General features: G+C 39.9%; 1 protein-coding gene across 1 annotated transcript; it reads left to right on the top strand.

Annotated features, from left to right (window-relative positions):
- Positions 1–5,817: 5,817 nt before the first annotated feature.
- Positions 5,818–6,903, top strand: POU3F4 (POU class 3 homeobox 4). The gene has a single exon (XM_047075735.1). The coding sequence runs from the start codon at positions 5,818–5,820 to the stop codon at positions 6,901–6,903; it is 1,086 nt and encodes a 361-aa protein (XP_046931691.1).
- Positions 6,904–26,939: the final 20,036 nt, after the last annotated feature.

Genomic DNA, 26,939 nt, shown 5'->3' on the forward strand with positions numbered 1-26,939 from the left:
GCCTGGAAATAGTAATGTGAGCCCAGAATACTCAGCAGATTACTTAATAAAAGTCTCTTCCTAGAACGAGCCCATATTTTGATCTGTAATCAAGTTTCCCGTAGTCCTTTCACCTCACAGGGATACAGAATGCTAGCCATTTCAGATAAATAGTATTTAGTAAGAAAAGGGGGGGGGTGGTGGTGGCAAGCGTGCAAGGAAAATAGGATCTCAGTTATGTATGAAATCTGAGCATGTTAAAACTTTAATCCATCCATGAAGAAGGAAGTGTATTGCAATTTGGGGCATCTCTCTTAACTACAAAAGTGACTTATAAAAGCTGTCTAATGTAAAATTACATAATTTATTGATATCTTGAATACTGAATACAGAGTTTAAGATAATAGATTATCTCTACACCCCCTCTGATCGATCATACAGCTGGAACTATAATATTCTCCTCTTTAATACTCCCACAATTTCTGACTTTAAGAAAAAATAGAAATAAAGATAAAAACCACTACTGCAGTTTAAATTTGGAAATATTCCACTACTCCATTAAAAAAAAACAAAGCTAATTTCACATGGGATCTGTGTTTTGTAAAATCATCAACTGGACTCTTCAAAACTAGTCTCTGTCTAAAGTGCAAAACAAACAACAGCAAAATACCCACAATGATTCCTAGATACCCCAAATCCTGGTGCCGGGAATATGAGAACCATACAGAGTACTGCACAATAGTTCTGTCTCTGTAGAGCTCTTTCCCTGGGACCCTGTAAGATCAGGGTTCACCCACTGACAATGGCAATGGCAAGGGAAGAATTGACCTCAGAAGAGAAACTGAGACTGAATCAATGCGACCTTGACAACACAGCTGTGGGAGCCAGCACCCTTTCCACTTGTCCCTGAGGGTCTCTATTGTCCCTGTCTTTCCTTTAACCATCCTATCCGCAGCCCCAACTACACAATTCCTCAGCACTTCCCAACTGACAATAGATTTTGCTAGTAAATGTCTTGTGCTCTCGAAGATTGAGGTATATGTATTAAATTTTTTCATGATGGATATTTTAATTTTTAAATTACCCTGTGTCTGCTGCAACATTCACTGTATGCTATCTCTCCTCCCCCTCCCCTTTACTCTAAATATCTTTTTCCTCATGTTCAAGGAAAGCCAACAGAGTTCTAAAAAATTAACTAATTGAGCTTGAATTGGTATTGGCTAATATCTGCTAATGTTGTCTAATTTTTTAAAGGTTCTCTCCCAGAATATTATGAGCCCCTTTACCTTCCACCACATAGTTTATGAAGAAGAAGAAGAAGAAGAAGAAGAAGAAGAAGAAGAAGAAGAGGAACAGGAGGAACAACTACTGTAAGAGGAGCCCAAAGTACAGACACCAAGAAAAAGTCCCTATTTTTCTGTTGTTTTCAGAAGCTGTCCATTTGTTTCCCTTCCCTTATGAGTTCCAAGGTGATAAAAATATGTACTTGTTCCTACCAAGCCCAATCTAAGTAGTCCTATTTCCAAAGTGGACTTGTGTTGAAGATGGTTTTCAATCTTGAAGTCATATCTATGTACCACATCCTACTCTCTAGAACTTCATGCTATATTATACACATTCAAATCTGATCTTTTGAACTTCTTTCCTGACACCCATCCCAACTCTCATCAGCCACAGACCACCTTCCCTCCTCCAATTTGTATAGATAATGAGAATGTTTTATAATCTATACTCATATATGAAATCTACAAGAGGCATAATCTCCATTTCTGAACGAACCTAGACACAGACTGCCCAGCTGCAACCAAACTCCTATGCTTCCATAGAAGTGCAATTTGAACCACATTAATCTGCTTAATTTCTTTTGTGAGTGCTTCCTTGCTTTCAAAGGGGCTGGGAATGTCTGGGGAAACACTCAGGAGTCGTTATGTATCTTTAAAATTGTGAGGAATGAGAGTCACAGTGAAACCCCAGGTTACAAATAAATGAATAAACATACAAATAAATCAAACCAATCTGACATGTTTTCAGCAATTAATGAAATTTCCCTCTTATAAAACAAGCAAAGTGATTGGTATGGTGGAGTGGCAAATTTGGATATGAAGGTAACCTAAGAAGGAATGAAGGTTGTGCTGTGTGCTGCTCTAGCAAGATATTGAAACCTGTTCTACCTTGCTGGAGGCAGGTGTGTGGACTCCATAAAATTACAATTCCTCCACTTCTAACTTGGGTTCCTCTCCAAGATGAGTTTTAGCTATCCCAACCTGCTAGGGTTGGGGCAACTATTATTATTTTCAAACCATAGCCATAGAGGGAGTGGGGTAAATTAGATCTGAGGACCTGTTAATGGACAAGATCAGGATGAAAAGAATTCCAAGCTGTGTATTTAGCCCAACCACCCAAGAGACCAGGTTACCAGTGGTAACTTTGAGTTTAAGGTAAAATAAATCTATGAAAAATAAGTTACCAGCTGTTTGCAACAGTAGCTTCACATGTACTTATTTCTCTCCCATGTCCAGACAGGGTCGTCTATTGAATGAGGCTCTTTTATTTTGCATGGGGCAGGGGATTTGTGACCATGGTCCCCCCTTTTATTCCTCTCTCTATGGAAACCCAGATCATGGGGAGAAATATGCAAGGCCGAATAAAGAGAAGCCACAGAAAGGAGCGCTTGAGAGCGGCATCTGTTACACTTGGGAAGTTAGACTGACAGGACAGGGCGAAGAAAACCTCTCCAGTAGATTAGTCAGAGCAACAAGAAGATTTTACTATATGCAGATATTTTTCTCAGAAAACAAAACATCTTACATGCAAGAGAAAATTCTATCACAGCTGCTAGAGGATGGGACTGCACCTGAATTAGGCAGTATCCATATTCATGGGAACTAATTTTTAACAACGAAGAAAGGAAGGAAGGAAGGAAGGAAGGAAGGAAGGAAGGAAGGAGGGAAAGAAGAAAAAAATGACAAGGTAAAGAAAGAAAAAAGGAAGATGACTATGTTGGTTTTTGCTCCTGTCAGAAGCCATTCTTACATTAAAAGACCACAGCACAAAAGTGTGAGAAACCTATCACCGGGCACAGTTACCTCTCCCGTGACAGCGGTCCCCTCCCCAGCCTCTGGGCATGGTCTGAACCCCTTTTGCTTGCCTGGAAAAATTGGTTGCCCAGAGTAGAGGGCAAGGGCTAGAGCAACGTTGATTATATGAATTCATGCAAGTCAGAATTGGAAAGGGAACCCCTTTTTTGTCCATGCAAAAGCCTTCTAAATTGATAATTACCTTAACCCCCTGAATGACCAGACTAAGATTAGTAAGTCTTCACCCAAATGCAGCTGTGATGGTGGGGGTGGGGAACCCACCATTACAACAACATGACAATGATCATTATCTTTTTCTTGTATGGTTTTTTTCGTTGCGTTTCCCTCTGACCTCTAAACTGACATAACGTAAAGTAGTCAATGGATCCTTAAACAGACAGCCTAACAGATTACCTGAAAACTTTTATTTTTGTTTGATTTTAACAAGTACTTTTTTCTTCAAAAAGCAAAAGTTCAGGTACAAATGAGATTGTATTCTTACAAAGGAAGATACACACAGTTAGTTGGTAGTAAAGAAAAGAGGTTATTGAAGAGAAGAGGGGAGGAGAAGAGAAAAGAAGAGGAGAGAAGAGAAGAGAAGAGAAGAGGGGGGCAGAGGAAGAGAGGGAAAGGAAAAATAAATTTGTAGATTAAAAGCAGATAAACGTTTACAACAGGACACCAGTAAAGGAAACCACAATTTCAGTGAGAAGGAAGAGGGGGAGAAGATGGCAAATTATCATCTCTACCAATAACTGCTAAGTGGTTATCCTTTTTTTTTAAAGAGAGAGAAAGAAAGAAATAGATCTCAACCAGACCCCAGGTTTTCCTGCTTAATAGACACAATTTACATTTACCAATATAAACTCCTGTCGCTATCTGCTCTCATAAGAAATTACTCATTTCACAGGAAATAGATGCTGTTTATCTATATAAAGTAATGGCAGAATAGCTCACCTTGTTTTTATTTTTTTTTTCTCATTTTCTTGCATTTTCTTCAGATCTGTCTTCTTAGAGACACTAATGCCTTAATGACTTTCTGGTAGCTGCAAGCCTCCTTTTATTTCTGCTAAATATATGAAAATGTATGCAAATTTAAATCAAACTAAACCTAGTAGCTCTTGCAATATATTTAATGGAATTTCAAACCAATAAAGGAACTCTGATGCTGTCTTCTGTAAGTTCAAATATAATTATGCAGCTAGGTTACCTTCAAAATTATGCAATGGAAGGTCATTTTTTTTTAATTCAGAAATCCAGCTGGGTATCCCGTGTTGCCTTTTCTCACCTAGAGCAAATCTAAAATCTTTGCATTCAGCTTACAAGCAACGCCTTTGAGCAAGGCTGTGGAGTAGTGGGACTTGCCTTCCCCTAACTTATAAAATGCATAGGAGTACAAGTCTTTCTTGTCGTCGTTTCCTCTAACCAAAATGTGAAAACAGTCCTGTCCTCCCAAGCTGAAAGCACATTCAAGCTGATAGGGATGTGTGTTGGGGGAGTGGTACTTAATGCCAAACAGCCTGATATCACTCTTCTCTCTCTCTCTCTCTCTCTCTCTCTCTCTCTCTGAATTTTCAGGGTACACTAAAGGATTCCTATTTACTTCAGCTTGTTTGGGAGCAGGAGTGGGAGGGGGAGCAGTGCCTGTTAACAACAATTTTACTAGGGAACATCAGGTGCCTTAGTCAAGAACATTTCCCTATGTACCTAATGAAAGTTGGTCCCATGAGTGTTTGAGGTGAGTGTGAGGGATGGCTGCCCATTTCAGCAAGCAATGCCTCTGAAAGAAGTTGTGGGATCCCTGTTGGGAGCTGACATGGAGTAGTAATAAAAAGCAAGTCATCCAATTGACCAACCTCAAAATAAATGAATTTTGCCAGTATCACATTAGATTTTACTTTTATCACATTAGATTTTCCCAAAATCTTCCAGTTCTTCATGCCTTAAAACAAAATTTTCAGAAGAAGCTGGGCATCTCTTTCTTAGATGCTTTCTGAACTTGGTATCAAGTTTCTCATAAATGATAAAGTGAAATAAATAAAACAAGTCAAAGTAGTTCTTAATTCCCTTTGCTCAAAGTTTGTAGGAAGATTTTGGTTTGCAGTCCCCTGCACACAACTAACCCAGGATGTTAAATGAATTTGATTAAAAAAAAATAATAATCTATTAAAATCTAGATGACATTTCACCTGATTATATTGCTTTCTTAGTATATATATAAATACTAATATTTACATATATATATACTATTTTACTATATATGTATATATATATAATATTTTTCTCACGATTTCTATTAATCTAAATAATACAAAAGGAATTCTAAAACCAGTTTTCTACTTCACCCCCTATCCATCTCCCACAACCCCCCAAACACGCACAAACACACTCCCCTTTGATACTTCCCCCTCTCCTACAAATGTCCATGAAGTCCGAGGTGGGAGGGAGGGGGAAAGGGTTAATCAAATGAGCTGCTGCCACTCAGCGCCAGGCAACCAATGGAGCCCAAAGATTGATTTACTTCCTGCTCAGATCTCACTGAAACTCTAAAGCTTCGCCAGCCTAATTTGGAAAGTTAGCCCAGCCTCCCGTGCGGCCATTGGCCAAGCCCGTGGCTGGCCAGGCCGAGATGTGCTGCAATTGGTCACCACATGTGCCGGTAACTCGCTCTTGCGGCTTTGGCTCCCCCCCAACTATAGATGTCAAAGGCTGAAGCTGCTCCCTTTGCCACATTATAACTAGTAGGGGATCCTCACCGACCATGGCCACAGCTGCCTCGAATCCCTACAGCATTCTCAGTTCTAGCTCCCTAGTCCACGCGGACTCTGCGGGGATGCAGCAGGGGAGTCCTTTCCGAAACCCTCAGAAACTTGTCCAAAGTGATTACTTGCAGGGAGTTCCTAGCAATGGGCATCCTCTTGGGCATCACTGGGTGACCAGTCTGGGCGATGGAGGCCCATGGTCTTCCACACTGGCCGCCAACCCTCTGGACCAGCAGGACGTGAAGCCCGGACGCGAAGACCTACAGCTGGGTGCGATCATCCATCACCGCTCACCGCACGTCGCCCACCACTCTCCGCACACTAACCATCCGAATGCCTGGGGGGCTAATCCGGCTCCGAACCCGTCCATCACGTCAAGCGGCCAACCCCTTAACGTGTACTCCCAGTCGGGCTTCACCGTGAGCGGCATGCTGGAGCACGGAGGGCTCACTCCACCGCCGGCCTCCGCCTCCGCACAGAGCCTACACCCGGTGCTCCGGGATCCCCCAGACCACAGCGATCTAGGCTCGCACCACTGCCAGGACCACTCGGACGAGGAGACACCAACCTCGGATGAGTTAGAACAGTTCGCCAAACAGTTCAAACAAAGAAGAATCAAATTGGGCTTCACGCAGGCCGACGTGGGGCTGGCGCTAGGCACACTGTACGGCAACGTTTTCTCACAGACCACTATCTGCAGGTTCGAGGCCTTGCAGCTGAGCTTCAAGAACATGTGCAAGCTGAAGCCGCTGCTGAACAAGTGGCTGGAGGAGGCTGATTCGTCCACTGGGAGCCCGACCAGCATTGACAAAATCGCTGCTCAGGGCCGCAAGCGCAAGAAGCGAACCTCCATCGAGGTGAGTGTCAAGGGCGTACTGGAAACGCATTTCCTCAAGTGTCCCAAGCCTGCCGCGCAGGAGATTTCCTCGCTGGCAGACAGCCTCCAGTTGGAGAAAGAAGTGGTGCGTGTCTGGTTCTGTAATCGAAGACAGAAAGAGAAAAGAATGACTCCACCAGGGGATCAGCAGCCACATGAGGTTTATTCACACACCGTGAAAACAGACACGTCCTGCCACGATCTCTGACTGCAGGAAGCAAGGAAGCGGCCGGCCGCACTGGGAGCAGCGCGCATTTCTCTTTCTCTCCCACTCTCTTCCTTTCACTTCAGCTTTATTATTGCTATCTAGAGAGATAGCAATAGCTAGATATAAAGATAGGGCTCTTCAGTCTCTCATCTTTTTTCTTCCTTTTTTTTTTCAATAGGGGATTCTAACTTATACTAAGAAAGGAAACACACTCACACACGCATTCTAGCTTCTCAAGGCTGATATACAGTAGTGTTAAGCAGTTCAGGAGGGGACCTCACATACCCTGCCGCCAGGGCGACTGTTTCCTCCAACCTTTTCTGCTGATCAAAACATATTGTTTACTTTGAGTAAGGTTTGTTTGGTTGCTCCTCTCTTTAATGAACAAGGAGTGGGGTAACGTGGGGGTGGGGTAGGGCTGGGGAAGGGGGGGTGGGAAAACAGATGTGTGCCTCTGAATAACCTTTCAGCGCCTTGGTTATAGCAGCTGTATTTCAGGTGAAATCTGTTTTACAATAGACTAGTTTTGCATTTTTTAAAACTTCTATAGCGTTTCTAAATGTCTGCGGTGTTTTACTACAAGCTGTACACAATATTTGTGAGATAATTTGTATCTAATCGGCCACTCCACATTATTGTTCCTATTATTATTATTCCTTCATTGAGGTGATGGTTTTCTAATTGCTTAAAAAAGGCAGGGGGACTGGAAGGAGGAGGGGAAGAGATGTCCACCCGTCCATTCACCCCCTATCCTAAATCTGCATGGAGAGAAGAGGTACAATGGAGAGAGTTGTTGATGATGGTATTGGAGATATATATGTAATTTTTTCGGAGGGCACAGTGCCTGGGATAGGCAGAATAGGCAAGCCTATTGGGTTTGCAAACCACAGCGAAGTAGAAGAGGCGATGTTGAAGCTTTCTGCCCTCCCTCTCGGATCTGTGGAGCCCTCGCAGGCTTCTACAGCGCAGATCCGGGTGCCATAAAAGGATTTGGCTGTGGCACCCGGCAAAAGAGATCAGCCTGCGGTGCTAAGAGACCTCCGCACCTACTGAAGTCCGGAATGCCTTCACTCAGAACTCCCTAAGGGCCCCATGCCTCACCAGGACCACTAGTGCGACTCCACCTTGGCCTTCGTAGGCGAAGGACTTTGTATTCACACACATTTGCTTTCGCTGGAGACGACTATCCCGAGACGCTGGCGACGACAGACTCACTGAGTGCCTCCCAATTCGGTTCACCTTCAGTTCACTGCCTGCTCTCCAAGTGAGAAACCATCGGGGAGGGGTGGCAAGTGGGGTGGTGGACAGGTGCTCTCTGCTCCGTGCAGAACGACAATGAAATGATTGGCAAAGGTCATAGGGATTCTGGTCTAGCTTCGTACCACCTCCTCTCCGGTGTATACATACCGCTGTCTCAGAGTGGTTTCACGGGAAGCTGTCTCCGCGTCCCAGACAAGCACAGCTGGTAGAAGCCCACAGCGATGATTAAGCTAGATAGCGAGCGCCCTGGCGGCTCGGTTTCTGGGTTTTTGTTTGTTTGGTTGTTTGTTTCTGTTTTTTAATCTGTGTGCATGACTGCGCGTGGAAATGTGTGAGTAGATAGATGCGTGTATCCTATTACTATTTACAAAAACAAAAACTACATAAAATCTCTCTAGGCTGTGTAGAAATCCAAAAAATATACAGTTGTTCTGGCTTTATTGCTAGCTCTCCTGTCTACACGCCAGGTCCACAGGGCACCTCATTCTTAATGAGCACACATGTGCAGGGCCGGCCAAGCACCCAACACCCAGACACAGTCCGCGGGACCTGGCTGGGGGCTCCGCATGCCTAGGCTGCCTGCCTGGCCTGGCCTTCAGGTGCAGCTTTGGCAGACAAAGCCTCAAACTACCTAAAGACCAAAAAGCCCAGGACTCCTTGTGGAGGATGCGCTAGTATGGGCTTCCAGGCCTCTGGTCCACCGCACTGTGTCTCCCTCAGCTGCAGGTTGAAGAACATGTGTTAATTCAAATCCCGGACACATTTTCTTTTTTGTGAAGCCTCTGCATTCTGTTGGTAGATGGGTTTTCGTTCTGGAATTTTTTTTGTTTGTTTTGTTTTCCCTCACTGAGTTCGTGTTTTACAACTGTTAGGGTTTTTTGGTTTGAATTTTTTTTTTTTTCTTCGCAGTTAAGCGCTCTGGTTCAAACCTGAGTTAACCCAAATATTTCTGCCGACTTTATAACTGTACAGTTTTGTATATTAAACGTTTTTGAAGTGATTAATTTAAAGAAAGATCATTTAGTTTATTCATTTAGTGACTGATGTATAATAAACACTATTTTCATTAAGAGTTGCTTTTTCAACTATTTTATTCAAATTGCCTATTGCAGTTGCCAGCAATTATTTATTTTCAATAAATTCTGCGTTATGTTTAAAAGAAAACTCAAAGATGAGTCGGGTGTCAAAAAGAAAACAATTCGCTGTAATGTTTGATGTGAACAGTTTTAGTCGAGGGGTTTATATTGACGCAATATTTTATTGTCGTAAAAGATTTAAAATAAAACATTGAAATAAAACATTTTTCCAAAAAAAAATTGTTGTTTTTTTCTTTCTTTCTTCCTTTCTTTATTGTGTGGTGTGTGAAGTGAAGCATTTAAATAGAGACACATTTCTGGTGAGCACCGCATCTGCTCTGCTTAAGGTTAGAAATCATTAGTCATTGTTTTGATTCTTGATTCTCTCACTCTGACTTTTGGCCTTTCATACACTCACAGCGTGGCCTGTTATCTTGCACATGCCCATGCTCAAGCAAAACACACCCCAAATGGTGGGAAATGGCCTGGGGAAACCCAGCGGGATAGGGGGGTTATTTCAGGACTTGCAATATTGTTAATGTTCTCTGAATGGAGTATCTGTCTCTAGTCCAGCGGACAGACCTTTCTCTAAAACAGCCCCTTCTGAAACTGGACCCAGACCTTTGCTGAGGCTTTCATCTTGCTTCCATGCAACCACCCCTCTTCTGGTCAGGGACCATTACCTTCTGGTACATGATCTCTCATTCACCTGATGAAGGATGAAAAGATGACTAAATGTAAGAAGTGCTCTCCTTCTTAAGGTTCCCTTTGGGCTCAGAAACTCTGGTAAACTGTTGTCCACTTAGTGTTGCCTGCTAATGATGAATTCTATTCATTCCTATATGACTTTGGGAAAAGAAAAAATCATTACACAGAGACATTTGGAAGAAAAGTTCAATTTATTACTCTTCTTCCCACTCCCATATACCACTTCACCTCTATTATTTTGCCACAAGGCCCTCCATAAAATAAGGGACAATTATCTGTAGCAGAGTAATGGCCGAGGAGTAATTTACTAAATCAGAAGCAGTTGTGTTTTACGATTTTGTACGTATCCAACTTTTGTCTACAAGACAACAGTCTTATATCCAAGACTTATCCAACTTTTTGTTTTCGTAGATTTTTTATCAAGCAATAGGCAAGACGTTTAACTACAACTCTCCAACAGCAAAACCATTCTCAACTCATGTTCTGAAATGTTTCTTGTTAGGCAAAGAAAAATTATTTAATCACTTTAATAAGTAATAATTATCACATGTAATATCCTGCATTTTTTCGATTGCCTGATTATTTACAGCTGCACCGTGCACAATGCACATGCCAGTGTTGTGTATGAAATATACTACATGTTCTTTGTATGCCCATTGGCATATCTCCATAAATAATACTGATTTCATAGAGATGTACCTACAATCACAAAACATATAGTCTTAAACTTGTTGGTTCTCTTTCTGTTCATACCAACTAACCTCTTTCTATTTCAATATCCTATATGAATTTTGAATTGATTAAAATGTTATAGCTTTTCTCATTAAAGTACACAGAAACCAACTAGCAATGTACGCTAAAGTTTTTGATAGGGCCATAAACAGATGTTTTAGAAGATACTTATATAAGTTTATAGATCTAGACACCTGTACTATCAATATTTTTACTATGTATTATTGATAAATATATTTTATACATATTTGAGAGATTTGTTTCCTTTACCGCCTCTTTTCTTTCTCTTAAAATATAACTAAGGTTTATTTGGCTTTTATGATGACCTCTTTATTAACCTTGTTAGAGCATTTACATAACATTTTCATTAAAATTCAGGGGATGTTGGTGCCTCTGCCTGGGACTTTCTTTGTATTGAAGTTGCTACCATCCCATTCCCAACCAAAGCCTTTGTAGGGAAAGCAGCTTTGGCCTTAGTTTCTCTTAGGCCTTCATAGCAGTGGCTTTCTCTCCAACTTTAATTGGTGTGTTCAAAAAGAATAATATTTAATAAGTAAATGTAAAAGTTTCATCCCTATCACCTGATCAGAACAATAGAAAATGAATAGATTGTGGAGAGGGTGAGTGTGGAGGGCATGGGATGTGAAAAGAGCAAGTATTTAGATGCTACAGATATTTAAACAAAGTCGAATATGTGAATCAAGTGTATGTTTGTAGGTAGACATTGATTGTATATATGGGCGTGGCTCTTTGTATGCATAACAAAAGGTAAATAGATTACTATCCTCCAGCATATATCTTCCCAAGAATAAAAGAAGAGAAATATTAATCCTGGGAATAGATTTCTTATCTTTGAAAAGAAAAGGGTAAGGGAAATTATTGCCCGCATTAGTACATGAGCTTTGTTTGTCTTCAATAAAATCAAACACTGTTTCCTTGGAAATATTTAGCATTCAGATATTCTCCTTGTTCCCAAGTCAGGATGCTACTGTTGTTTTAATTGCTTGTAGGCTTTTTAAAAAAAGTTAATGTTTTTATTTATTTTTGAAGGAGAGAGAGAGACAGAGCATGAGCGGGGGAGGAGCAGAGAGAGAGGAAAACACAGAATTCTAAGCAGGCTCCAGGCTCTAAGCTGTCAGCACAGAGCCTGATGCGGGGCTTGAACTCATAAACCTCGAGATCATGACCTGAGCCAAAGTCAGATGCTTAACTGACTGAGCCACCCAGGTGCCCCAAATTGCTTGCAGGCTTTAAATAGAAACATAAATTTCTGTTTTTACTTAAAATATCTGTTTTAGTAAGGAGGGAGGTAAAGAATAGGGGAAAATGGATTAGTGGGAAATAATTAGAAGTTAGAACGTAGTTTCCCCCAAAAATAATGTATTTTTTCACCTGTCATATTTTTAAAGACATATGGAACCTAAGAATTGTGGAAATTATTTCTATGAATTGACATTTAAAAATCCAAAAATGTGGCTCTTTCAGAAAGTTTTCAAATGAAGGAAAAGTAATGATGCAAAACACTACAGTGTAAATTGGTATCACTTGCACTCATCCATTCTATAAAATAAAAGGATAGAACGTTTTTTACACTTGCCACCAAATAGTAATTTTAAAAATAGTAATAGCCTCCAACTTACTCATTTACAGATGTTAATTTTTAAAGCATTAAGAAAAGTGAATATAAAATATATTTGAAATCAATTAAGGGTTTTTTTTAATAAGATGAAATAAAAGTACCCTTTCTTTTTGAATTTTTTAAATTTTTATTTATTTTTGAGAGAGAGATTGAGAGACAGAGCACAAGTGGGTGAGGAGCAGAGAGAGAGGGAGACACAGAATGTGAAAAAGGCTCCAGGCTCTGAGCTGTCAGGACAAAACCCTATGCGGGGCTCGATCTCATGGACTGCTAGATCATGACCTGACCTGTAGTCAGACGCTTAGCTGACTGAACCACCCAGGCGCCCCAAAAGTACCTTTTCTTAAGAACACTGCTCGTTGGGGCGCCTGGGTGGCGCAGTCGGTTAAGCGTCCGACTTCAGCCAGGTCACGATCTCGCGGTCCGTGAGTTCGAGCCCCGCGTCAGGCTCTGGGCTGATGGCTCAGAGCCTGGAGCCTGCTTCCCATTCTGTGTCTCCCTCTCTCTCTGCCCCTCCCCCGTGCATGCTCTGTCTCTCTCTGTCCCAAAAATAAATAAACGTTGAAAAAAAAAAAAGAACACTGCTCGTAGAACATTTCTAAAATTAGGGGATCATTTAAGAGAATAAAGTCATGCAAACAAAATCCAGTTAACTTCTGCTATCTCTAAGAAGGTGGGGGTAGGGAGGATTATATGCATGAACCTGGATTATTGTTTCTATAAACAGAATCCACAAAATTAAACCTTTGTGCATTCCAGTTAAAAAATACATAGATCACTATGCTTTATTTCATAAATATGAGAATAAAACTTATACATATTCAAACATTATATAACTAGCTAGAACACTGGATTCCCTTAACAACAGTAATTGTTATCAAGGAGTATTTAGTATAAGATGGGTTCATTTTGGATGTCTTCCAAGGGGGCTTGTTTGCTCAACTATCAAAAGAGCCTTATTACCAGGTGGCTTAACTCTTTAAGGGAGAAAATCCTAGGACAGCTGGGTTTTGGGTAAAACTCTACAGTATTTAATATATGTATATAGACATACTCACAACTGTAAACTTGCTCCCTCCACCTTCCCCTCCTTCTACACTCACACTTGCATACAGATAGGATGATGTAACAGAAAGCAGGCTGTCCTCAAAGGCAAGAAAGCAATGAACTCATTGACCAATTCATTAGGTATGTCTTTTCTTTTCATCTCTCTAGCTACTCAAACTGTTTCCACACTATTCTGGCATAGCTAGTCGAAAAGACAAAAAAGTCATCCTATCAACCTCTTGTTTTATCTGAAAGGGCAGGCCTACGCCGGCCAACTCCATCTTGTTCTGTGTCCTTCACCTTGACCACGCCTCCTCCCCTTGAGTAACCTCCCGCTCACCCTTCAAACTTCCCGATCAAAACAAGCCAGGCGACCAGCATAACAGGACCACGACCCTCCCCCAGCCAATCGGCTGAGGCCACAGCCATTACCTCACCAACTGCCCCTAGACCCCAATAAAACCTTTGTGCTTTTGAAACTCGCTCTCTCTCCCCCGGTATCTCACCGCTGCGTCGGTGCAGGTAGGGGATTGAGCTCGAGCTAGCTCGAATAAAGGCTCTTTTGCTTTTGCATCGGACTTGGCTCCATGGTGGTCTTTGGGGATCACGAATTCTGGGCATAACATTATCTATATGTCAAAAAATCTAGTTTGAGTGATCCTCTCCCAAATTCTGACACACATACACTGTATTGACTGCTTGCATTGACATCTTCTAAACAATGTCTGTTATATCAGCATTGATTCCTGGGGAGGAAGGGAGGCCATGTAAACATTTTTCATATTGCTTGCTTCTCATCTTCTCCAATTATTTTTCACATACTGGGGAATCTGCATTATAATATGGCTGATTTGACCAGACTGGAGACAAGCCTTTGCTCTGTTCCCCTTTCGCAGATATGGAAAAGCCTTCTATAAAAGTCTCCTTGTAAAGTAAGTGTTGGTATCCCCCCAGACCAATATAAAAGAGTGGTTTGCTCCATAGAATTTATATTTGGTGAAAGATTTTCTCTTCCATAATACTTGCAATCTGAACACAGAAAACCACACACACCACCTGCTAAGATCACCGCTTGATATCATATTTTTAAAGCACAGAAAATAGAAGGCTATGGACCAGGGGTGGTTCTTAATCGGGCTTCAAGTGGCACATGATCCCAAACTGCAGAAAAAAGTTGAGTGGATTCACTGCACAGAAGAATATAATCTTTCTTAATATTTTACAAATTCACATTGTACTTGCAGAGGTGTTGGTAGTATTCATGTTTTATTAACATCCATTTTTTTATTCTTTATTGCCACAGGAACACAAATATATACATATGTAGAAAGGTCAGAATCAAAAACAGAAGTCTGTCTTGAACTTGTGGAGCATAAAAAAATAACAGAAAAAGTCAGATTTGTGAGATTTATTGGCATAATCAGAGACTGTGTCTGTTGAAAACAATGTACTATAGCCACTGTTAAGGGATAGGGATTGACTTGCTCAGGAGTGAACAGTGATTTTCTACAAATGAATTATTTTATCATAAAAAGAGGAGCTGAGTATGTTTAAACCTAAAATTCTGAATTCTGAGCTTTTGGAGTGAGAATGGTTGAAATTCTAGAGAACATATTTTCCTTATTCACCTTCATGTTTTATGTTATGCCCTGTCAGAAAAAAACCCAAACTTCTCTAGATTTTATATTAAAGTTAAAACTAAAGTAATATTTCAAAGTAGCTCTTTCATCCAACCAGAGTCTTCCCTCTATCACTGCCCATGGATAAAGACCGTGTTGACTCTATGGATGTTCTCCACTGGCCTCCTTAAGGACACATCTAAGGAAGCTGGTATGGAAGCAGTGGCAGGACAAAGGGTCTACTGCCCACACTGAGAGCTCCAGTCTATTAACTACAGTGGAAGTTCAAGTTCTATATTCTCTTCTACCCTCTTAGTGCTTTACTTCTGCATGCACTGGTTTGATGTTTTCTGCTGAATTAGAAAACTAAGCAATTTGTTTTCAGTGGATGACAAGTATGTCAAAAGTGGATAATTTTTAAATTGCTGATTTAAAATAATTTTATTTTTGGAGCTTTGTGCATCTGATTTGTACTTTGTACTGTATTTATGCATGATTTAGAGAACTTGTACATAGAATAATTTAAATAAAGAGAATAATATTTTCACTTTATGCACTCCCTTTCCTCCTTAAAGATCCCTAGGCACTTTAGAAATGATGTATACAATATACTCTGCAACAACTAATATGAAAATCACAACAAAATGACCACTTCAGGCCACATAAAATGACCACACTCAGTCGAGGCAGAAACTCATTAATATAAATAGGAGTTCTGTGCACAGTTGAAAGGCAGTCAGTATATGCTATGGGTCTCATTCATTGCTGTGTGAAAATATGAAAGTGCATGGTCTCTAATTGCAAAGGAATAAAGTCTTACATTTTAAACTTGTGTCATATAAGAAGAAAAAAATACAAAAGAAAAAGGAATTCATATACATGAGATAACAGTTGGTTAAATTTATTTTTGAGCCTTTTGGAGAAAAACATTATTCGGTAACTGAAAAATCAGTGATACTCAAAAGTAATTGTACTTAAGATTTTAAATTAAAATTGTTACAAACATCTGTAGAACAAAAAGCACTTAAATGGAAAACATTTAACTTACAGTCTCTTGGCTGTTTCTAATTACATACACACATAAACACACATACAGACAGCACATACTCTGGACTAATTGTTTTAAAAGTAACCACTGAAACTGTTCTTAAGCTAATAATGACCATGCAAGTAACTCTCCCAAACCCCAGTAACACCACCCAGTTTATATTTTTGTGAAAATGAACAAGCTGTTCAGTTGAAGGGGGTGGATTTGGTATATTTTTAATGTATTAAGGTAAAGGGCCTTTCAGTACAGGGACCCTTAATACTTTATTTTCCTATTCACTTTTAACCCTTTTGATCATGGGATATGTGATACAAATGGCAGCTTCTCTTCAGTGAAAGCAGTGCAAACTATACTATCATTACCTCCTGATAGTATGCAAGCACTTTAAAAAAATTCTCGAAAACACATAAAAAAATCAACCTACCTCCAATGAACTTGGGTATTTACTGGAAAATATTTGTTGATCTAATCTCTTTGTGCCTGCCCTGACCCTATTCCATGCCTCTGGGGTGTCCGAATTGTGCAGTCCCTACTCAAAGCTCAATGTCAAATTAAAAAGTGACAAGAATGGGGCAGCATAATAATAGCTTAAAGCTATTCTTCACCTTTCTACATACAAACATGAATTTCAAAACCCAGTATTTTTTTGCCAAATAAATATATTCATATTTTACATGTAAGTTGGTAGAATAAAAATAGCTACAACATTTAATTTAGCAAGTATATTTATTAAGTGCATACTATTTGCGAGGCATTATTAGCCTTCAGTGTGAAAGGTGTGTAGTAAGGTGTGGAGCTTGCTTTGAGGAACTAACAATCCCTGGAGAAAACAGAAATAAGATAGAAATGTGCACAACTGTTAATTAAATGAAAGTTGGAGAGTGTTGGCAATGTTATTACCGAATTAGGTGTCACTGTTCTGTATTTTTGCTGTTACTTTTTAATAACACACTCTCATATTTAAACACATTTGTGTATGCTACTTTGATAGTATTGTGCATCTTTGTTGAACCCCTGGTAGATATGTTAGTTGACATATATATAGACACTGAAAGTCATCGTATTATTTGCAAATTCCTAAAAATGTATCTAGTTCTGATGAGATTGAATTATGATTGTAAGGAAATTTTTATTTATTTATTTTTTAAATTAATGTTTATTTTTGAGAGACAGAGAACAAATGGGGGAGGGGCAGAGAGAGGGAGACTCAGAATCCAAAACAGGCTTCAGGCTCTGAGCTGTCAGCACAGAGCCTAACCCAGGGCCCAAACTCACAAACCATGAGATCATGACCTGAGCTGAAGTCGGATGCCTAGCCGCCTGAGCCACCCAGGTCCCCTGTAAGGAAATATTTAAAAAGGGGTAAGGTATAGAAAGATAAACACATTGCAAACTTCTAAAACTCACTTTTGTTTCTCTTCTCTAAATTTTGAAAACTTAGGAAAAATATCAGGTGACATGAGCAATATGAAATGTTTCTCTCCCCTTATTTCCATCTGCTTATCCTTTGGAGATTAGTCTATCCCACAGTTCTTCAAGAAGTAATTTGTGTTTGAGTTAAATAGGAGTAGAAAATTTACCAGCAGGTGCTAAGAATCATACTCCAAATCAACAAGATTCTGTGTGATTGTTCTGCTCCCACTATGGATTTCATTGCATGAGCGTTATAACATGGTAAAAACACAAGACAAAGAAGAGCATGAAAAAATACACTTGTGGATGAGAAATTCTTGTTGCAAAATTTAAGGGTATTGTGACTGAAACAAGAAAAGGGAAAAAAATATAGCCTGGGAATTCCCTTTTTTAAAAATCAAATTATTCTCGGCTAAAAGGCAAGCTTACTGAAATTTTTTGTAGTGTGTTTCTGCTGGCTAGCAATAGATGAAATAATTTCTATGAATTCAGAAATCTGTGGGAGAAATGGTAGTGATGTTGAAAGCGTGATTGTTTAGTTGAATTCTGAGGATAGTTTTCAGAGTTTGAAGAAACCCGATTCTCTAACAAAAACTCAGTAAATGCATAATGCATTCTGTCTTGTTTTTTTTTTTCTTTTCTTTATGTACTTTTCCTCTTACAAATGCATTCAACAAAGGGAGGTTTGTAACACTATTTCAAAATTTCCAATTATTTTGTGGGAACTACAGTCAGTGTGAAATATGTTCCTTAACACTGATAAAAGAAATAAGAAGAAGAATAAGAAAATCATTCTCCATGAGTCTGCATTTGGGATCTTATTTTTTTTTCTCTTTTTTTCTCTTTTTTTTCAATATATGAAATTTATTGTCAAATTGGTTTCCATACAACACCACTACTCATCCCAAAAGGTGCCCTCCTCAATACTCATCACCCACCCTCACCTCCCTCCCACCCCCCTTCAACCCTCAGTTTGTTCTCAGTTTTTAAGAGTCTCTTATGCTTTGGCTCTCTCCCACTCTAACCTCTTTTTTTTTTCTTCCCCTCCCCCATGGGTTTCTGTTAAGTTTCTCAGGATCCACATAAGAGTGAAAACATATGATATCTTTCTTTCTCTGTATGGCTTATTTCACTTAGCATCACACTCTGCAGTTCCATCCGCGTTGCTACAAGGGGCCATATTTCATTCTCTCTCATTGCCATGTAGTACTCCATTGTGTATATAAACCACAATTTCTTTATCCATTCATCAGTTGATGGACATTTAGGCTCTTTCCATAATTTGGCTATTGTTCAGAGTGCTGCTATAAACATTGGGGTACAAGTGCCCCTATGCATCAGTACTCCTGTATCCCTTGGGTAAATTCCTAGCAGTGCTATTGCTGGGTCATAGGGTAGGTCTATTTTTAATTTTCTGAGGAACCTCCACACTGCTTTTCAGAGTGGCTGCACCAATTTGCATTCCCACCAAGAGTGCAAGAGGGTTCTCGTTTCTCCACATCCTCTCCAGCATCTATAGTCTCCTGATTTGTTCATTTTGGCCACTCTGACTGGCGTCAGGTGATATCTGAGTGTGGTTTTGATTTGTATTTCCCTGATGAGGAGCGACGTTGAGCATCTTTTCATGTGCCTGTTGGCCATCCGGATGTCTTCTTTTTTTTTTTTTTTTTCTTAAACATTTATTTATTTTTGAGAGAGAGAGACAGAGCATGAACAGGGGAGGGGCAGAGAGAGAGGAAGATACAGAATCTGAAACAGACTCCAGGCTCTGAGTGGTCAGCACAGAGCCCGATGCGGGGCTCGAACTCACGGACCGTGAGATCATGACCTGAGCCGAAGTCGGACGCTTAACGGACCAAGCCACCCAGGTGCCCCCCGGATGTCTTCTTTAGAGAAGTGTCTATTCATGTTTTCTGCCCATTTCTTCACTGGGTTATTTGTTTTTCGGGTGTGGAGTTTGGTGAGCTCTTTATAGATTTTGGATACTAGCCCTTTGTCCGATATGTCATTTGCAAATATCTTTTCCCATTCCGTTGGTTGCCTTTTAGTTTTGTTGGTTGTTTCCTTCGCTGTGCAGAAGTTTTTATCTTCATAAGGTCCCAGTAATTCATTTTTGCTTTTAATTCCCTTGCCTTTGGGGATGTGTCGAGTAAGAGATTGCTACGGCTGAGGTCAGGGAGGTCTTTTCCTGCTTTCTCCTCTAGGGTTTTGATGGTTTCCTGTCTCACATTCAGGTCCTTTATCCATTTTGAGTTTATTTTTGTGAATGGTGTGAGAAAGTGGTCTAGTTTCAATCTTCTGCATGTTGCTGTCCAGTTCTCCCAGCACCATTTGTTAAAGAGACTTTTTTCCATTGGATATTCTTTCCTGCTTTGTCAAAGATGAGTTGGCCATACGTTTGTGGGTCTAGTTCTGGGGTTTCTATTCTATTCCATTGGTCTATGTGTCTGTTTTTGTGCCAATACCATGCTGTCTTCATGATGACAGCTTTGTAGTAGAGGCTAAAGTCTGGGATTGTGATGCCTCCTGCTTTGGTCTTCTTCAAAATTACTTTGGCTATTCGGGGCCTTTTGTGGTTCCAAAAGAATTTTAGAATAGCTTGTTCTAGTTTCGAGAAGAATGCTGGTGCAATTTTGATTGGGATTGCAGTGAATGTGTAGATATCTTTGGGTAGTATTGACATTTTGACAATATTTATTCTTCCAGTCCATGAGCAGGGAATGTCTTTCCATTTCTTTATATCTTCTTCAATTACCTTCATAAGCTTTCTATAGTTTTCAGCATACAGATCTTTTACACGTTTGGTTACATTTATTCCTAGGTATTTTATGCTTCTTGGTGCAATTGTGAATGGGATCAGTTTCTTTATTTGTCTTTCTGTTGCTTCCTTGTTAGTGTATAAGAATGCAACTGATTTCTGTACATTGATTTTGTATCCTGCAACTTTGCTGAATTCATGTATCAGTTCTAGCAGACTTTTGGTGGAGTCTATCGGATTTTCCATGTATAGTATCATGTCATCTGCAAAAAGCGAAAGCTTGACTTCATCTTTGCCAATTTGGATGCCTTTGATTTCCTTTTGTTGTCTGATCGCTGATGCGAGAACTTGCAATACTGTTAAACAACAGCAGTGAGAGTGGGCATCCCTGTCGTGTTCCTGATCTCAGGGAAAAAGCTCTCAGTTTTTCCCCATTGAGGATGATGTTAGCTGTGGGCTTTTCATAAATGGCTTTGATGATCTTTAAGTATGTTCCTTCTATCCCGACTTTCTCAAGGGTTTTTAATTAAGAAAGGGTGCTGGATTTTGTCAAAGGCCTTTTCTGCATCGATTGACAGGATCATATGGTTCCTCTCTTTTTTTTTTGTTAATGTGATGTATCACGTTGATTGATTTGCAAATGTTGAACCAGCCCTGCATCCCGGGAATGAATCCCACTTGATCATGGTGAATAATTCTTTTTATATGCCATTGAATTCGATTTGCGAGTATCTTATTGAGAATTTTTGCATCCATATTCATCAGAGATATTGGCCTGTAGTTCTCTTTTTTTACTGGGTCTCTGTCTGGTTTAAGAATCAAAGTAATACTGGCTTCCTAGAATGAGTCTGGAAGTTTTCCTTCCCTTTCTATTTCTTGGAATAGCTTGAGAAGGATAGGTATTATCTCTGCTTTAAACGTCTGGTAGAACTCCCCTGGGAAGCCATCTCGTCCTGGACTCTTATTTGTTGGGAGATTTTTGATAACCGATTCAATTTCTTCTCTGGTTATGGGTCTGTTCAAGCTTTCTATTTCCTCCTGATTGAGTTTTGGAAGCATGTGGGTGTTCAGGAATTTGTCCATTTCTTCCAGGTTGTCCAATTTGTTGGCATATAATTTTTCATAGTATTCCCTGATAATTGTTTGTATCTCTGAGGGATTGGTTGTCATAATTCCATTTTCATTCATGATTTTATCTATTTGGGTCATCTCCCTTTTCTTTTTGAGAAGCGTGGCTCGAGGTTTGTCAATTTTGTTAATTTTTTCAAAAAACCAACTCTTGGTTTCGTTGATCTGCTCTACAGTTGTTTTTAGATTCTATATTGTTTATTTCTGCTATGATCTTTATTATTTCTCTTCTTCTGCTGGGTTTAGGCTGCCTTTGCTGTTCTGCTTCTATTTCCTTCAGGTGTACTACTGGATTTTGTATTTGGGATTTTTCTTGTTTCTTGAGATAGGCCTGGATTGCAATGTATTTTCCTCTCAGGACTGCCTTCGCTGTGTCCCAAAGCGTTTGGATTGTTGTATTTTCATTTTCGTTTGTTTCCATATATTTTTTAATTTCTTCTCTAATTGCCTGGTTGACCCACTCATTCTTTAGTAGGGTGTTCTTTAACCTCTATGCTTTTGGAGGTTTTCCAGACTTTTTCCTGTGGTTGATTTCAAGCTTCATAGCATTGTGGTCTGAAAGTATGCATGGTATAATTTCAATTCTTGTATACTTATGAAGGGCTCTTTTGTGACCCAGTATATGATCTATCTTGGAGAATGTTCCACGTGCACTCGAAAGGAAAGTATTTTCTGTTGCTTTGGGATGCAGAGTTCTAAATATATCTGTCAAGTCCATCTGATCCAGTGTATCATTTAGGGCCCTTGTGTCTTTATTGACCGTGTGTCTGGGTGATCTATCCATTTCTGTAAGTGGAGTGTTAAAGTCCCTTGCAATTACCACATTCTTATCAATAAGGTTGTTTATGTTTAGAGTAATTGTTTTATATATTTGGGGGCTCCGGATTTGGTGCATAGACATTTATAATTGTTAGCTCTTCCTGATGGATAGACCCTGTAATTATTATATAATGCCCTTCTTCATCTCTTGTTACAGCCTTTAATTTAAAGTCTAGTTTGTCTGATATAAGTATGGCTACTCCAGCTTTCTATGGCTTCCAGTAGCATGATAAATAGTTCTCCATCCCCTCACTTTCAATCTAAAGGTGTCCTCAGATCTAAAATGAGTCTCTTGTAGACAGCAAATAGATGGCTCTTGTTTTTTTATCCATTCTGATACCCTATGTCTTTTGGTTTGCACATTTAATCCATTTACATTCAGTGTTATTATAGAAAGTTATGGATTTAGAGTCATTGTGAGGTCTGTATGTTTTATGCTTGTAGTGATGTCTCTGGTACTTTGTCTCACAGGGTCCCCCTTAGGATCTCTTGTACGGCTGGTTTAGTGGTGACAAATTCCTTCAGTTTTCGTTTTTTTGGGAAGACCTTTATCTCTCCTTCTATTCTAAATGACAGACTTGCTGGATAAAGGATTCTTGGCTGCATATTTTTCCTGTTCAACACATTGAAGATCTCGTGCCAATCCTTTCTGGCCAGCCAAATTTCAAAAGAGAGATCAGTCATGAGTCTTATAGGTCTCCCTTTATATGTGAGGGCATGTTTATCCCTTGGTGCTTTCAGAATTTTCTCTTTATCCTTGTATTTTGCCAGTTTCACTATGATATGTCGTGCAGAAGATCGATTCGAGTTATGTCTGAAGGGAGTTCTCTGTGCCTCTTGGATTTCAATGCCTTTTTCCTTCCCCAGTTCAGGGAAGTTCTCAGCTATAATTTCTTCAAGTACCCCTTCAGCACCTTTCCCTCTCTCTTCCTCCTCTGGGATACCAATTATGCATATACTATTTCTTTTTAGTGTATCACTTAGTTCTCTAATTTTCCCCTCATACTCCTGGATTTTTTTATCTCTCTTTCTCTCAGCTTCCTCTTTTTCCATAACTTTATCTTCTAGTTCACCTATTCTCTCCTCTGCCTCTTCAACCCAAGCCGTCGTGGTTTCCATTTTGTTTTGCATTTCGTTTAAAGCGTTTTTCATCTCCTCGTGACTGTTCCTTAGTCCCTTGATCTCTGTAGCAAGAGATTCTCTGCTGTCCTCTATACTCTTTTCAAGCCCAGCAATTAATTTTATGACTATTATTCTCAATTCACTTTCTGTTATATTATTTAAATCCTTTTTGATCAGTTCTTTAGCTGTTGTTATTTCCTGGAGATTCTTTTGAGGGGAATTCTTCCGTTTGGGCATTTTGGATAGTCCCTGGGGTGCTGCAGACCTGCAGGGCACTTCCCCTGTGCTGTGGTGTATAACTGGAGTTGGTGGGCGGGGCCACAGTCAGACCTGATGTCTGCCCCCAGCCCACCGCTGGGGCCACAGTCAGATTGGTGTGTGCCTTCTCTTCCCTTCTCCTAGGGGCAGGATTCACTGTGGGGTGGCGTGGCCCATCTGGGCTATTTGCACACTGCCAGGCTTGTGGTGCTGGGGATCTGGCATATTAGCTGGGGTGGGCAGGCAAGGTGCACGGGGGCAGGAGGGGCAGGCTTAGCTTGCTTCTCCTTCAGTGATCCACTTCAGGAGGGGCCCTGTGGCAGCGGGAGGGAGTCAGAACTGCTGCTGGAGGGTTGGCCCCGCAGAAGCACAGCGTTGGGTGTTTGCGCAGAGCAAGCAAGTTCCCTGGCAGCAACTGGTTCCCTTTGGGATTTTGGCTGGGGGATGTGTTAGGGAAATGGCGCTGGTGATTGCCTTTTCCCCCCAACAATCTGAGCTCTGTCGTCTGGGAGCTCAGCAACTCTCCCTCTCTTTGTCCTCCAGCTTTCCTGCTTTTGGAGCAGAGCTGTTAACTTATGACCTCCCAGATATTAAGTCCCGCTTGCTGTCTGAACACACTCCGTCTGGCTCCTCCGCTTTTGCAAGCCAGACTCGGGGGCTCTGCTTGCCTGCTGGCCGCCCCTCCGCCTCAGTTCCCTCCCACCAGTGGGTGGAGCGCGTTCCACCTCTCCGCCCTTCCTACCCGCTTCTGTGGGCGTCTCGACTGTGCTTGGCTAGGAGACTCCATTCTGCTAGTCTTCTGGTGGTTTTCTGGGTTAGTTAGGCAGGTGTAGGTGGAATCTAAGTGATCAGCAGGACGCGCAGTGAGCTCAGCGTCCTCCTACACTGCCATCTTCCCTCTCCCCATTCGCATTTGGGGTCTTAAATAAGCACAGTGTAATGGGAGGCAGGAGCAAGCTTATCTTAGAGGAAAGAACTAGATAGTGGACAATCTCATCACTCTGCTGTCTCCCTAGGTAAGCCTTCTAGGACAAACTCATTGCTGTCAATCATGCTTTCAGGAAATGGAGGTAAACATTGGGTAGAGTCACATAAATACAATAACAAACAGTGCTCAAATGGGACCCTTATTGACTGAGTAAATGCTGAGTGTATTTTGAGTTTGTCAAAGTCATCCCAGATGTATCTGTGTCAATATCTTGGCTGTGATATTATAGTATAGTTTTGCAAGATGTTATCATTCGGTGCAAAATGGTAAAAGTACACAAGTATTTCCATATTATTCCTTGCAACTTTGTGTATATCTATATTAATCTCCATAAAACTATTCATTTCAAAAATTAAGGCACAATTTTAACATTTAAAAAAAGAGCTGCTACTGATTATTTTCCTGTGATTCAGTAATTTTCATAACTCTAAATGTTTACCTTTCATTTTTCTAGGTTTTTCTTTTCTGCAAGGAGAGGGAGGTGTTGCGGGAAGCAGTGTCTGAATAAAACCAGCCTGTTTCGACTTCTTGAACTATAAGTAATCTTCTATCTCTGTTGCTTATAGAGCATCCAAACCCATACTCTGAATCTGGAAACCCTGGTTATTCACTTCAGATGTTGTCTGGTTGGTTTATAGGCTGCTCCAAGCTGAGATGACTGCCTATAAAACCAGTCCCAGCTTCAACCCAGGGAAAGGCAACATAGTTAAATGGGTGCCCAAGGGATAATTTCTCAAACCTATGTATGGACTTCTTGGGGAAATATAATTTTAATGATTCAAAAGCAATTAACTAATTCAACAAAATCATTAATTGAAATTTTGCCACACCCCAGAATTTAAAAATCAGTACAGTTTAGGAGATTTATTTTGTGTACTCTGGATTTTGACGTGGTTTTAAATAACAGGTGTGCAGCTTAACTACCTGTGGGACATTGACCAAGTTCTTTAACTTCTGTGTCTAATTTTCTCATCTGTAAAATGGGAATAATAATAATTGCACCTAACATGGTCATGAAAATTAAAAATATAAGTCATGCAGAATGCATATCTTAGTGTCTGACACATAGTAAGTACTCATTTGATATTAACTTTATATTGCCCAATACATTTCTCTTCATTTTCTATATTCTAGATTGTAAGTAACACTGCAATAGGGTTGAAATTTATCTAAACAAACTTAAAAAGAAATTCCCTTTTAGTATTGACTACTGCAAGATTTCATATCCCCCTAACTCACACTGCAATACATATGACATATTTCCCAGGATTGTGTGCAATTCCCTGGACATTAACTTGAGAGTGATATCATCTTGACAACCTTTAATTTGTTTTTATTTTTCTTGAAAAGGCAAATAGTTCACACACATTGATAATACAAATACAATTAGTAACACATTCTTTGTGACACACCTCACAACACATTGAAATGTGTGTTGTCACACCAACTGAAAATTGCTAGTACACAGGGAAGTCAATGAATTTCCTAACCTAAAGCATAGGCAAATAATACTGCTATTCTCTTGGCTTAAACATTTTAACAATCAATATGTCTTATTCTCATTAAGGAATAGAATTCAAAAGTAACTCAACTATAATAATGTAAAATTTCTTAGAAAAGAGGGTTAAATATCTCCTTTGTGTTCACCATCACTTTTAAAAAAAGATTCATATTATCTTATTTCTAAACACATTTCTAAAAATCCAAGAAGGTTTCCCTGAAATTGTGAAACCATATATATTCTGGATGAATATATTTGTGAATACCTTTTCAGAATTTGTGAAGTTTGATTTACCTTCCATTCCTATGCTTTCTGTTTACAGTCTTGGTAAATTGTACGGATGAAGCAGAATGGGCAACAAAACTGCAAAATACTGGAAAGCTTAAAGTCTATGTTTATGAGTTTATTGAATGTTCATAGTCTTTAAGAAACTGCACTGGGCATTACATTTATTCTGTCTCATTCTGATAATAAACACTGCAACATGAAAGAAGTGGACAAAAACAATTTCATTCTTTTTTCTCTTGGTGTATTTGTATTAATATCAGGCAAAATATACCTGAATACCATAAGCATTATTTGGAATAAAGAAGGCCACTATGCCATCATAAAAGAACATTTATCAAACATTTAAAAAATCTGAACTTATGTGGGTGCCTGGGTGGCTCGGTCAGTTGAAATTCCAACTTCAGCTCAGGTCATGATCTCAGTTTGTGGGTTCGAGCCCCACGTCGGACTCTGTGCTGACAACTCAGAGCCTGGAGCCTGCTTCACATTCTGTGTCTCCCTTTCTCTCTCTGCTCCTCCCCTGCTTGCACTCTGTCTCTCAATAATAAATAAATGTTAAAAAAAATAAAAATGTTAACTTATGTTTACTGATAACATAGCCATAAAAACATATGAAGCAAAAATTCACAGAA

The sequence above is a fragment of the Lynx rufus genome, unplaced genomic scaffold (genome assembly GCF_022079265.1).
Source record: "Lynx rufus isolate CCGP_SWC_20201006 ecotype Redwood Valley unplaced genomic scaffold, mLynRuf1.p SCAF_14, whole genome shotgun sequence".
NCBI lineage: Eukaryota > Metazoa > Chordata > Mammalia > Carnivora > Felidae > Lynx > Lynx rufus.